At 52.7% G+C, this 13,751-nt stretch overlaps 1 protein-coding gene, 1 long non-coding RNA gene and 1 other non-coding gene across 3 annotated transcripts; 1 reads left to right on the top strand and 2 right to left on the bottom strand.

Annotated features, from left to right (window-relative positions):
- The first annotated feature begins 5,663 nt into the window (after positions 1 to 5,663).
- LOC117091578 lies at positions 5,664 to 7,636 on the top strand. Its single transcript, XR_004440472.1, has 4 exons — positions 5,664 to 6,302; positions 6,426 to 6,627; positions 6,874 to 7,023; positions 7,407 to 7,636. It is a non-coding gene; the product is annotated as an uncharacterized LOC117091578 (long non-coding RNA).
- On the bottom strand, positions 6,829 to 10,101 carry RPS11 (ribosomal protein S11). The gene is made up of 5 exons (XM_033224057.1): positions 10,072 to 10,101; positions 9,215 to 9,343; positions 8,939 to 9,017; positions 8,482 to 8,611; positions 6,829 to 7,011 (listed from the first exon to the last, which is right to left on the bottom strand). The coding sequence occupies exons 1-5, from the start codon at positions 10,084 to 10,086 to the stop codon at positions 6,888 to 6,890; spliced, it is 477 nt and encodes a 158-aa protein (XP_033079948.1). The 5' UTR covers positions 10,087 to 10,101; the 3' UTR covers positions 6,829 to 6,887.
- Positions 8,722 to 8,809, bottom strand: LOC117094054. Its single transcript, XR_004441381.1, has one exon. It is a non-coding gene; the product is annotated as a small nucleolar RNA SNORD35 (small nucleolar RNA).
- Positions 10,102 to 13,751: the final 3,650 nt, after the last annotated feature.

The following is a 13,751-nucleotide window of genomic DNA, read 5'->3' as shown; positions in this document are numbered from 1 at the left end:
CACTCGGAGCCATCCTAACCTCTGCCCCTCCTCTCCACCCCTACACAATAGTGCCCCCTACTGACCTGGGGGGACAATCATGCACTGAGTTCAAAACCAAAACCTAACTGTTCCGGGTACACCTGTCCCAGGCAGAGGTTCTTTATCTGGAAAATGGGGAGGATAATTGTGTCTTTATATTAGGGTGGTGCAAAAGTAATTGTGGTTTTTGCCATTAAAACCTCAATTGCAGGCTGGGCGCAGTGGCTCACACCTATAATACCAGCACTTTGGGAGGCCGAGGCGGGCAGATCATGAGGTCAGGAGTTCCAGACCAGCCTGGCTAATATGGTGAAACCGGTCTCTACTAAAAATACAAAAATTAGCCGGGCGTGGTGGCACATGCCTGTAATCCCAGCTACTAGGGAGGCTGAGGCAGGATAATCACTTGAACCTGGGAGGTGGAGGTTGCGGTGAGCTGAGATCGTGCCACTGTACTCCAGTCTGGGCAACATAGCAAGACTCCATCTCAAAAAAAAAAAAAAAACAAAAAAAAAACGGGCCGGGCGCGGTGGCTCAAGCCTGTAATCCCAGAACTTTGGGAGGCCAAGACGGACGGATCACGAGGTCAGGAGATCAAGACCATCCTGGCGAACATGGTGAAACCCCGTCTCTACTAAAAAAATACAAAAAACTAGCCGGGAGAGGTGGCGGGTGCCTGTAGTCCCAGCTACTCGGGAGGCTGAGGCAGGAGAATGGCGTAAACCCGGGAGGCGGAGCTTGCAGTGAGCTGAGATCCGGCCACTGCACTCCAGCCCGGGCGACAGAGCAAGACTCTGTCTCCAAAAAAAAAAAAAAAAAAAAAAACTATAATTGCTGACTGGACACAGTGGCTCACGTCTGTAATCCCAGCACTTTGGGAGGCTGAGGCGGGTGGATCACCTGAGGTCAGGAGTTTGAGACCAGCCTGGCCAACATGGCAAAACCCCATCTCTACTACAAATACAAAAATTAGCCAGACGTGGTGATGGGCGCCTGTAATCTCAGCTACTTGGGAGGCTGAGACAGGAGAATTGCTTGAACCCGGGAGGCAGAGGTTGCAGTGAGATGAGATTGTGCCACTACACTCCAGCCTGGGCAACAGAGTGAGACTCAAAAACAAACAAACAAAAAACCACAATTGCTTTTGCACCAACCTACTATTTCATTAGAAGCTTCAGCAGGCCAAAGGCTCCACATGGGGCACACAGGGCATCCGTAGTAGCCCTGGTTCCTGTTAACGCCCCCACTCCCCAGCCAGGCTGGGCCCCCAGGGATCCCACTGGATTGCAGGCTCTGACACCAGGCCCTGGCTGGAGCTGTCTTGCTCACTCTTGCACCCATTCCCGGGGAACAGCACAATAAATATGTACAGAATGAATGCCCCTGGGAAGGCTTGATGTCCTCCTAAAACTCATCTAGAACATCCTTGGTGTTCTGCTAGAATGTTCTAGCTAAATCTATACTGACCTCTGAAACATCTATAGGTCTTTTATTTTTACTTTTTTTCTTGAGACAGGGTCTTACTCTGTCACCCAGGCTGGAATGCAGTGGCATGATAATAGCTCACTGCAGCCTCGACCTCCCAGGTTGAAGCGATCCTCCCACCTCAGCCTCCCAAGTAGCTGGTACTACAGGTACGTACCACCACGCCTGGCTGATTTTTAATTTTTTTTGTAGAGACGGGGGTCTTCCTATGTTGCCTAGGCTGGTGTCAAACTGCTGGGCTCAAGAGAGCCTTCATCTTGGCCTCCCAAAGTTCTGGGATTGCAGGCTGAGCCACTGCGCCTGGCCTGCCTTGCTATAATATGTAATAGAGCTAGAACCTACTACAGTGTTAGACCGAGGAATTTCCTGCTGGGCTCAGGGCAGTGCTGACACTCGGCAGTGGCCTGCTTAACTATTCCTGGAACACACTCCAATTCAATTTCCAGACTCCACTCACACACCTTGGGACTAGTTCGATGAGCTCAGGTGCCGGCTACATAAATAACATTTTTTTTTTTTTTTTGAAACGGAGTCTTGCTCTGTCACCAGGCTGGAGCACAGTGGTGCAATCTTGTCTCACTGCAACCTTCGCCTCCCGGGTTCAAGCGATTCTCCTGCCGCAGCCTCCCGAGTAGCTGGGACTACAGGCACATGCCACCATGCCCAGCTAAATTTTGTATTTTTATTAAAATGGCGTTTCACCACGTTGGCCAGGATGGTCTTGATCTCCTGACCTTGTGATTCGCCCACCTCGGCCTCCCAAAGTGCTGGGATTACAGGCATGAGCCACTGCATCTGGCCAATAACATATTTTATATTATATAATTACAAATATAGCCATGGGCCGGCTATAATATACCTGAGTATTGCAACCATATAATATCAGCAGGGCCTGTTACGGGAGCCCAAGGTCTTACTTAGTATTCTAATAGCCCACAGAAGGCTGCAGCAATGACGCCCATCTGGCTCTAATATCGGAGGTGCAGGGCTGCAATACAAGATAACCGAGACCTGCCCTATTTTCACACGGTAGGTCTGATGCCTGTCTTTTTAGTTTTTTGCTTTGAGATAGGGTCTGGCTCTGTCACCCAGGCTGGAGTGCAGTGGTGTCATCCTAGCCTGCTATAGACTCGGATCTCTGGGCTTAAGTGATCCTCCTGCCTCAGCCTCCCGAATAGCTGGGACTACAGACCCAGCTGAATTTTTTTTTTTTTTTTTTTGGAGATGGGGTCTCACTCTGTCACCCAGGCTGCAGTGCAGTGGCATGATGTCGGCTCACTGCAACCTCTGCCTCCTGGGTTCAAGCGATTCTCCTGCCTCAGCCTCCCGAATAGCTGGGACTACCACGTCCGGCTAATGTTAGTATTTAGAGATGGGGTTTCACCATATTGACCAGGCTGGTTTCGAACTCCTGACCTCGTGATCTGCCTTGGCCTCCCAAAGTGCTGGGATTGCAGGTATGAGCCACCGCGCCTGGCCTAATTATTATTATTATTATTATTTTTTAATAGAGACAGGAGTCTCCCTATGTTGCTCAGGCTGGTCTCTAACTCCTGGCTCAAGCGATCCTCCTGCCCTGGCTTCCCTAAGTATTGGGATTACAGGTGTGAGCCACGGCACCTGGCCTGACCGCTATCATTATAAACCCAGAACCCTACTATAAAAGCTAACTTTCCTGTGAAAAGGCAATGCCATTGGGGCCCCCTACAGGTGTTCGACAGAATATTCTAGAAACATGCTAGAACAGACTCAACATCCCGTGACAAACTACCAGGCCTTGCTGTAATGGAGCCAGGATTCTGCAATCATACAATAAATATTAAAACAAAAACCATGGGTCCATTACAGCAAGGGCTGCCTACCTGACCAAGGGGCCCCAGGGGATGCTGTAACATGACACTATGGGGCCTTTCTCCAACAGCAGGCTGAAGGCCCCCCGCGTTGTTACTTTCCAGTGTACACTTAATCAGGACAGTTCTATCCCATTATCACAAATGAGCTTTTTTTTTTTTTTTTTTTTTGAGACTGAGTCGCCCGCCCTCTGTTGCCCAGGTGGAGTGCAATCTCGGCTCACTGCAACCTCCACCTCCCGGGTTCAAGTGATTCTTCTGCCTCAGCCTCCTGAGTAGCTGGGACTACAGGTGCACGCTATCACACCGGCTAACTTTTGTATTTTTAGTAGAGACATGGTTTCGCCACACTGGCCAGGGTGGTCTTAAGCTCCTGACCTCAAGTAATCCGCCTGCCTCGACCTTCCGAAGTGCTGGGATTACAGCCATGAGCCACGGGACCCGGCACATATGAGCATATTGATCCTCCCAATAGGGCAGAGAGGCAAGAAGCCATTTAACAGATTAGGAAACTGAGGCTCTGTGGTGGAGGAGTGGGTCTCTTCCAAGGCCACACACGGCTAGGGAGCTGCAGGGCCAGAAGTTGGAACAGAGCCTCGGTGGGTCTCTGCTGCATCTGGGGCCTCCGTCTCGGCTTTACTGCTTCCAGTTATTGAGCCCCTGAAGCCTAGGGGTCAAGGTCCGCCCAGTGGAAATGTGGCAGCTTCACATCATTAATTCCTTCACGACCATCCATTTTTCCATCAATCAGGAAGGACGTTGGTGTTGAGGCGGACGTACGTTATCAAGGAAAGTAACTACCATGGCTTCTGAAGTTTTGCCAAAACCTCGGATGCGTGGCCTTCTGGCCAAGCATCTGTGATTTCATATTGTTGAAGCATTATAGTATCCCTGGGGGCTGCAGCTTTCTATACGTTTGCTGTAGCTGAACCAAGAAAGAAGGCATATGCAGATTTCTACAGAAATTATGATTCCATGAAAGATTTTGAGATGAGGAAGGCTGGCTTTTTTTTTTTTTTTTTTTTGAGATGCAGTCTCACTCTGCCTCCCAGACTGGAGTGCAGTGATGCGATCACAGCTCACTGCAACCTCTACTGCCCGGGTTCAAGTGATTTTCCTGCCTCAACCTACGGAGTAGCTGGGATTACAGGTGCCTGCCACCATGCCCAGCTAATTTTTGTATTTTTAGTAGAGACAGGGTTTCACCATCTTGGTCAGGCTGGTCTTGAACTCCTGACCTCGTGATCCACCCACCTTGGCTTCCCAAAGTGCTGGGATTACAGGCGTGAGACACTGCACCTGGCTGGAAGGCTGATATCTTTCAGAGTGCAATTATCTTGGAATATAAAGAATTTCTTCAGGTTGAATTACCTAGAAGTTTGTCACTGACTTGTTCCTGAACTATGACACATGAATATGTGGGTTAAGAAATAGTTTATCTTGGCTGGGCATGGTGGCTCACGCCTGTAATCCCAGCACTTTGGGAGGCAACAGAGGTGGATCATGAGGTCAGGAGTTTGAGACTAGCCTGGCCAACATGGTGAAACCCTGTCTCTACTAAAAATTAAAAAATTAGCTGGGTGTGGTGGCACACGTCTGTAAACCCAGCTACTCAGGAGGTGGAGGCAGGAGAATGGCTTTAACCTGGGAGGCGGAGGTTGCGATGAGCCAAGATTGTGCCATTGCACTCCAGCCTGGGCCACGGAGCAAGACTTTGCCTCAAAAACAAAATAAAATAAAGAAATGAAAAGAACCTATGGTCCTTATCCCCACTCTTCAGGTGCGAGGCCTGTCGAGGGGTTCCAGAGGGTCTTTTAAACTTGGTCTTTGCATCCACCAGGCCCAGCAGAGGTCCTTCCCCAGCACACACTCTGACCCCGGCACACAACCTGACGCAATGGGGTGCCAAGGAGACGCCCCAGCAATCGAGGAGGAAACCGGGGAGCCGGGCTGTTGTTGTAAACACAGCAGCCCCACCCCAACGGAAACACCTGCGGCCGAGGGGAGGGGGCCGTGACCTCCCATCCCCCTCTGGGTCTCCGTCCCCTCCCTCTGGAGTCCACACTCCCCCTTTGCCCCTCGCTGGATCTCTACTGCCCCCAGCATAGGGTGGGGTGGGTGTGCAGTTTCTGCAACTCAGGGCGGCGTCCCCCCAACCTGTCCCTGCCCCTTCCTGCCCTCTTTGATGCGGCCCCACTTCCTCTGGCAGGAACCCCCGCCCTCCCTGGACCTGGGTATAAGGCAGGGACTGGGCCCACGGGGAGGCGGCGTCCCCGAGACAGCAGCGACAGCGGCGGCTCCTCTCCCCATGGCCCTGTCTCCCAACCCTTGTACCAGTGCTGGGCTCAGACCCTGGTACAGGCCTGGGGGACAGGGACCTGGGGACCCCGGCACCGGCAGGCCCGAAGGGGTGAGGTCAGCGGGCATTCAGACCTCCCTTGCCTGTACCCCCATCTCTGCTGCGGCTTTGATGCAGGTCACTCCCCTTCGGGTCCCACAGATCCTCTGGTGTGCTCTTGCCTTGCTGCCCCCCCCCGACCCCACGCCTGTCATCCCACCTCTGTGATGCGCAAAGTGCACCTGTTTCTATCGTACCTGCCTCTCGCGGTGGTCTCTGTGCTCTCCCCAGCTCTGTAAAACCCTTCCTCCCCATGTGCCACAACCCTAGGCCGTGTCTGTCCTGCCCTGTTCCTCCCAAGGCCCCTATCTCTGCGGCCTCTGGGTGTTGGGCCATCTCCGGGCGCTTCCTACTTCCTTCCTTCCTAGCAGCCTGGGCCCCAGTACCACTGAGCGGGCTCCAGGGCAGCGTCATGATGCCACTTGCCCACACCACCCATCTCCTTACTTCGACTTTGAAGCAGACGGCGCAAAGGAAGTTTCTAGAATCTGAGATATGGAACTCAGCTACTAACTGGGACTCCAGGTGGAGGACTTGGCCTCTCCCAGGTGACTTTCCTCATATGCAAATAGGCATGGTGCCAAACTAGGAGTGGGTGGTGGGTGCATGGGGCCCCCTTCTTGGCTATAAGCAGGGATATGAGGCCCAGGCTGAAGTCAAGACCTTTACAGTTCACAGCCAGACAACAGGACCTCAGCACATCGCACTCTACTTGGGTGAGCCCATGCCCACGGCAGGCAGGCTGCAGCTTCCCCTCCTCCCCACCCGAGGTGGTCAGGAAAGAGACAGACCAGGACCTGGAGGACCCAGGGGCCTCCGCCCTCACTCACTTCCTCCCCAGAGACCGGCGGGGGCGGGAGGACAGCACACCAGGTAATCAGCCTTATTCAGATACCGAAAAGGTGGTAAGGACCAAAAAAGGAGACCAGGGGGAGACAGGCATCTCAGCTCAGGCCCCACTGTCCTCACCCACAGACACGGCCAGGAGGCCTCTCTGACAGCAGCCTTGCTCCATTCCCCGAGGGACACCTCCATCCCCCCAGTGCTCTGGTAAAGGCACAGAGATCCCAAGTCTGGCCTGGGAAGGAGAAAATAACTTTATTTCATGGTGGGGAGCAGGCCGACGTCCAGCCTCAGAACTTCTGGAACTGCTTCTTGGTGCCGGCCGCCTTGGTGACCTTGAGCACGTTGAAGCGCACGGTCTTGCTCAGGGGCCGACACTCGCCCACGGTGACGATGTCCCCGATCTGGACGTCCCTGTGGAGGCAGGTAGGGCCGTGTCCTCAGGAGGGGCCACCCCGGCGGACCCCAGGAGGCCCACCCTGCCTTTCGCCAGGCAGAAGGCTCTCTGCTTTGGCTCCACCAAACCCCAACCAAGATCTATGTGCCAATTCACACTCCCTCTCATTCTTTGGTACAAACTTTGTGCCAAGGACCGAGCTCTACGCTGCACACAGAGCAGGTGACCACCCTTCTGAGGACCGCTGGGGTGGACGCGCTCCATTTCACGACCAAACTGGAGGCCCCCAGGTTGTCAGTGGCCTCCTCACCACCCAATTCCAGCAGAGCAGCAGGGGGATCCTGTAGCACCCACGACCACAGGCCCCTTATCGCTCAGCATGAGTTCGAGCCACCCTCCTCCCTGCCCACAGGACTTCTCACCTTGCTCCCAAGATCCTCCCCGCCCAGAGGGTCACCATTATCAGCTGCCCACATCCCCACCCTCATTGTACCTGGCTGACATCTGGCACCCACCCTGACTGAAGATGCCCTCTGAGGAAGCAGGACTTTGTCCCTGGCTCACCACTGAACCCCCAGCATCTCACACCAAACCTGGCACGTGATAAGCTCTAAATAAAACATGCTGAGGGAATGAACAAACGTTTAATTCCAACATTTCTGAGGTTCCCATCTGGTGTAACCTTTTGGTTCCAACGCACCTGTCGATTACAGGTTCAGCACCCCTAATCCAAAAATTCTGAAATGCTGCAAAATCTGAATTTTGTGTGTGTCTGGCAGAGACAGGGTCTTACTCTGTTGCTCAGGCTGGAGAGTAGTGGTGCCATCTCGGCTCACTGCAGCCTCCACTTTCTGGGCTCAAGCAATCCTCCCACCCCAGCCTCCTGAGGACCTGAGACTACAGGCACATGCTACCACACCTGGCAAACTTTTGTATTTTTTGTAGAGGGTTTTGCCATGTTGCCCAGGCTGGTCTCAAACTCCTGGGCTCAAGGGATCCTCCTGCCTCAGCCTCCTACAGTGCTAGGATTACTGGCTTGAGCTCGGTGCCCAGCTAAAATCAGACACTTTTTGCGTACCAGCATGACACCTTTGCTTTCCCATGGTTCAATGTATGCAAACTTTGTTTCACACACAGAATTATAAAATGTACTGCGTAAGATTACTTTCAGGCTGTGTGAATAAGATGTACATGAAACAAATATGCTTCGTGTTTAGACCTCTGTCATATGTCACATCCCCAAAACATCTCATTATGCATATGAGAACATTCCAAAATCTGGTCCCAAGCGTTTCAGACAGAGATATTCAACCTGTGGAACACTTTGATTCTGAAGAACATATGATATAGAAACCCTGAGACTCTGGGGCTTCCCAGAGATGCCACCTCAGTCACCCACTCCCTCAGTTGGCCTTACATTGGCCTGAGCTGGAATCTGCAGGCTGCGAGCGTGTGGCCTGAGCAACCTGGTGGGCCACGGTGCTCACCTGAAGCAGGGGGACAGGTGCACAGACATATTCTTGTGGCGTTTCTCGAAGCGGTTGTACTTGCGGATGTAGTGGAGGTAGTCTCGGCGGATGACAATGGTCCTCTGCATCTTCATCTTGGTCACCACACCTAGGAGCAGGGGCAGATCCCAGGTCAAGTCCCATGGGAAAGAGGGCCATGGGTAACCTGGGGCATGCTGGGAGTCAGCAGCAGCTGAGCAGGAATCCCAAGAAGCCCTGTTTCCAGCATCAGTTTTAACCAAGTGGCTTTCTCAGCAGTGCCCACGTGGGCATCTGAAGACCATCGTGAAAACAGACATCATCTGCCCATGCCCCTTCCTGTACCCACAAGTTTGCATTCCCAACCACCTCTCTCACCCACGACCCAGGAGTCTGGGCCCCCAAGCCCCTTCTTTCAGTATTTCAGGCCCCAGACGCCAAGAACTCCCACACTTACCAGAGAGGATCCGCCCTCGAATGGAGACATTACCAGTGAAGGGGCATTTCTTGTCAATGTAAGTGCCCTCAATAGCCTGAACGGATAGGAAAGAGAAAGGAGTGAGCCTTGGGCAGGCGGTTCCTGAAAAGAGCCGGGGGCGTGGCCCCAGGGAAGCGAACTACAATTCCCATCAGCCCTGGGACCAGCCACTCAGACGTGGGCAGTGCAACTCGATGTGGGCACACGTGCAGGAACGCCAGGGTCCCCTTCTTTCTTCTGAGGTTCCCCGCACCTCTTGGGTGTCTTGAAGCCCAGACCGATGTTCTTGTAGTACCGCGGGAGCTTCTCCTTGCCAGTTTCTCCCAGCAGAACCCTCTTTTTGTTTTGAAAGATGGTCGGCTGCTTTTGGTAGGCACGCTCAGTCTACAGGTATGAGAAAACTGATGAGCTGCTAAGTTTGGAGCCTGCAGCAACCAGCCCTAGAGACCTTCCCAGAACCTCCCAGACCCCATTCTCTACATTTACTTGCAAAGGGCTGGCCTCCAAGGCCTGGTGCCCCAGAATCACCCTCTAAGACACGACCACCCCGACCTTACCCTGTAAGGTAATTCATACTCAGATCTAAGCCCGAGGTTATTTCAATTTATATCCTCCAGAAGGCCTCCTAGGGCTTGCAAAATTCATCCTCTAAACCAGGACCACCCCTCTCACACCCTGGAAATCTTTCAGCGAGGATCATTCTCCAAGACCCAAGGTCGCCTACCCAGGATTTACTCCTTATGTAGTACATAAAGACTCAGAATTAAAATACCAAACGGCAGGCTCCTTGGATTCGCCCTTAGGAATCCTTTTCCATAGAATTAACCCTTAAGACCGGAAAACTCCAAGAAAACCTTCTTAAACTTGGTTTTTAAGAAGGTAAGTCAGAAAACGCTTGAGCCTCCATTAACGCCCGGAGCCCCCAGGAATTAGGAAGCACTCATCTAGAAACAGGCAAAAGCATGCGCCCTCTGCCCCAGCTAATCTCTAAAAAATAATCACGGACGCCCGGAATTAACCCCCGAACTTGGGCGCCCGGCTCTCCCCTCCCGGATGCGCCCCTGAAGGCCAGGGCGGACCCTGCAGCCTGACACCAAAGCTCGAGCCCGCACCTGAATGTCCGCCATCTTCCCGGCCGGCCTGAAAAAAGAAAGCGGCAGTGGCGTCCGGGTTTCCTTATCGACTACGCAGGGGCTGAAGAGGAAGTTACGTAAGGAGCGGCGTACACGGCCTTGGGCGGGGCCTCGAGCGCGACTCTGATTGACAGGCTGCTCTTAAACCAGCAGACGATTCGGGGACCGTGAAGGGCTGACGGGCGGGAAGTGGTGGATACTGTCTCGCGAGAGTCTTAGGCCCCACGGCGCCGGGCGCGATTATTCAGGCTGGTAAGAAGTGACCAGCCTTCAGCCCGCCCGTATTATCGCGAGAGTCATACGGTGTCTGTCCTGTTTCTGCGCGGCGTAGGCTCCCGTGGGATTTGGATACCGCGTGGCTGTGTTCGTTCGGCCTTCAAACCGGATGAGGCGGCGGCCATCTTTTTGAAGGGCAGGCCGCCGGAGAGTGCTAGGAGCATGTGTGGCGGCGTCGCCATCTTTGTTAGGGGCAGGAGCTGCCCACGAGCTTTCAGAAGTGCAGTGAAAGTTACTCTCGCCGAGTGCAGTGGCAGCGCCTGTAATCCCAACACTTTGGGAGGTCGAGGCAGGAGGATCGCTTGATCCGGGGAGGTCATGGCTGCAGTGAACTATGATTGCGCCACTGCATTCCAGCTTGGGCGACGGAGCGAGCCCGTCTCAAAAAAAAGGAAAAAAAAAAAAAAGAGAAAGCAAGCTACTCTTCTCATTTCATCCGCAGAGGGTGATTTAATTGGTGCCAGGGGTTGGGGTGGAGCGATCCTTCTGCTGTTTTTCTGTCGATAACAGGATCGTCTAGTAGAACTTTATGTGATGGAAATTTTTTTTTTTTTTTTTTTTGAGACGGAGTCTCACTCTGTCACCCAGGCTGGAGTGCTGTGGCCGGATCTCAGCTCACTGCAAGCTCCGCCTCCCGAGTTCACGCCATTCTCCTGCCTCAGCCTCCCGAGTAGCTGGGACTACAGGCGCCGCCACCTCGCCCGGCTAGTTTTTTGTAGTTTTTTTAGTAGAGACGGGGTTTCACCATGTTAGTCAGGATGGTCTCGATCTCCTGACCTGGTGATCCGCCCGTCTCGGCCTCCCAAAGTGCTGGGATTACAGGCTTGAGCCACCGCGCCCGGCCTGTGATGGAAATTTTCTAAATCTGCGCTGGTGGATACGGTAGTGACTGGCACTCGAAACGTGACTTTTATGACTGAGGACCTAATTTTTTTTTTTTTTTTTGCGATGGAGTCGTCCCTGTTACCCAGGATGGAGTGCAGTGGCGCGATATGAGCTCACTGTAACCTCCGCCTCCTGGATTCAAGCGATTCTCCTGCCTCAGCTTCCTGAGTAGCTGGGATTACAGGCATGCCACCACGCCAGGCTAATTTTTGTGTTTTTAGTAGAGATGGGGTTTTGCTATGTTGGCCAGGCTGGTCTCGAACTCATGGCTTCAGGTGATCCACCCGTCTCGGCCTCGGAAAGTGCTGGGATAACAGGCATGAGCCACCGCACCCAGCCGAGGACCTAAAATTTTAAATTTGACTGTGTTATATCTAAATAGCCACATGGGGCTAAAGGCTACTGTGTTGAACACTGCAAGTCTATAGCTGAATAATGACAGTATTTTATGTATTTTTAGAGACTCCCTAGGGTCTCTCTCTGTCGCCCAGGTTAGAGTGCAGTGGCTCAATCATAGCTAACTGCAACTTCGACCTCCCGAGCCTCAGGTAGTCCTCCCACTTCAGCCTCCCAAGTAGCTGGGACTACATGCGTGTGTCACCATGCCCAGCTAATTTATTTTATTTTTAGTAGAGACAAGGTCTCCCATATTACCCAGACTGGTCTCGAACTCTTGGGCTCAAGTGATTCTCCGGCCTTGGCCTCCCAAAGTTCTGGGAACACGTATGAGAGGGCACCCAGCCTCACTCTATTCATATTTAAGTGCTCAGTAGCCACAGATGGGGTTAGTGGCTTGTGTATAGACTATCAATTAGTGCAGCTATAGAACATTTTAATAAAAAAAAAAAAAAAAAAAAAAAAAAGGCCGGCGTGCTGGCTTACGCCTGTAATCCCAGCACTTTGGGAGGCCTAGGCGGGCGGATCACGAGGTCAGGAGATCTAGACCATCCTGACTAACACAGTGAAACCCCGTCTCTACTAAAAATACAAAAAAATTAGCTGGGCGTGGTGGCGGGCCCCTGTAGTCCCAGCTACACAGGAGGCTGAGGCAGGAGACTGGCGTGAACCTGCGGGGTGGAGCTTGCAGTGAGCCAAGATCGCACCACTGCACTCCAGCCTGGGCGACTGAGTGAGACTGTCAAAAAAAAAAAAAAATCGAGGCCAGGCGTGGTGGCTTTGGGAGGCCGAAGTGGGCGGATCACGAGGTCAGGAGTTCGAGACCATTCTGGCCAACATGGTGAAACCCTGTCTCTACTAAAAATATAAAAATTAGCTGGGCATGGTGGCACGAACCTGTAGTCCCAGCTACTCGGGAGGCTGAGGTAGGAGAATCATTTGAATCCGGGAGGCAGAGGTTGCAGTGAGCTGAGATCGTGCCACTGCCCTCCAGCCTGGGTGATAGAGTGAGACTCCATCTCCCTCCCCCCAAAAAAATACCAAGTTCTGCTGGACAGTGCTGTTATAGACAGAGGTTTTCTCTCTCTTTTTTTTTTTTTTTTTTTTTTTTTGAGACGGAGTCTCGCTCTGCCGCCCAGGCTGGCGTGCAGTGGCCAGATCTCAGCTCACTGCAAGCTCTGCCTCCCGGGTTCACGCCATTCTCCTGCCTCAGCCTCCCGAGGAGCTGGGACTACAGGCGCCACCACCTCGCCCGGCTAGTTTTTTGTATTTTTAGTAGAGACGGGGTTTCACCGTGTTCGCCAGGATGGTCTCCATCTCCTGACCTCGTGCTCCGCCCGCCTTGGCCTCCCAAAGTGCTGGGATTACAGGCCTGAGCCACCATGCCCAGTCTCTCTCTCTCTCTCTCTCTCTCTCTCCTCTCTCTCTCTCTCTCCTCTCTCACCGCTCTCCTCTCTCTCTCTCTCTCTCTCTCTCTCCCTCCCCCCTCCTCCCTCCCTCCTCTCTCTCTCTCTCTCTCTCTCTCCTGTCCTCTCTCTCCCTCCATGCCCAGTCTCCTCTCTCTTCTCTCTCTCCTCTCTCTCTCTCTCTCCTCCTCTCCTCTCTCTCTCTCTCTCTCTCTCTCTCCCTCCCTCCTCTCTCTCTCTCCCCTCTCTCTCTCTCATCCCAAAAATCTTGGTGCTCTTTTATTTTTATTTTATTTCTGAGATGGAGTCTCACTCTGTTGCCCAGGCTGGAGTGCAGTGGCACAATCTCGACTCACTGCAACTTCCACCTCCTGGGTTCAAGTGATTCTCCTGCTTTGGCCTCCAGAATAGTTGGGATTACAGGCGTGTGCCACCATGCCTAATATTTTGTATTTTTAATAGAGATGGGATTTCATCATGTTGGCCAGGCTTGTCTGCAACTCGTGACCTCAAGTGATCCTCCTGCCTTGGCCTCCCAAAATGCTGGGATTACAGGCGTGAGCCACCGCTCCTGGCCAAGAGTTCTTTATAGCAGGATACAAGACCTTCAAATAGAGATGACTTATAAATATTTTCTCCCAGTCTGTGACTTGTCTTTACTGATGGTGTCTTCTCCAAATCTTAAAAATTTTTAGC

Source organism: Trachypithecus francoisi, unplaced genomic scaffold, assembly GCF_009764315.1.
Source record: "Trachypithecus francoisi isolate TF-2019V2 unplaced genomic scaffold, Tfra_2.0 Lachesis_group12, whole genome shotgun sequence".
NCBI lineage: Eukaryota > Metazoa > Chordata > Mammalia > Primates > Cercopithecidae > Trachypithecus > Trachypithecus francoisi.
The sequence above is the reverse complement of the archived record's forward strand: the minus strand, read 5'-3'. Positions and strand labels throughout refer to the sequence as shown.

What these genes read in the sequence shown, in the direction of transcription:
- RPS11 (XM_033224057.1), bottom strand. An exon ending in TGGGCTTCAAGACACCCAAG is followed by an intron (nt 9,018 to 9,214) that starts AGGTGCGGGGAA and finishes TTCCTATCCGTT; the next exon opens with CAGGCTATTGAGGGCACTTA. An exon ending in CACCTGTCCCCCTGCTTCAG is followed by an intron (nt 7,012 to 8,481) that starts GTGAGCACCGTG and finishes CTGCCTCCACAG; the next exon opens with GGACGTCCAGATCGGGGACA.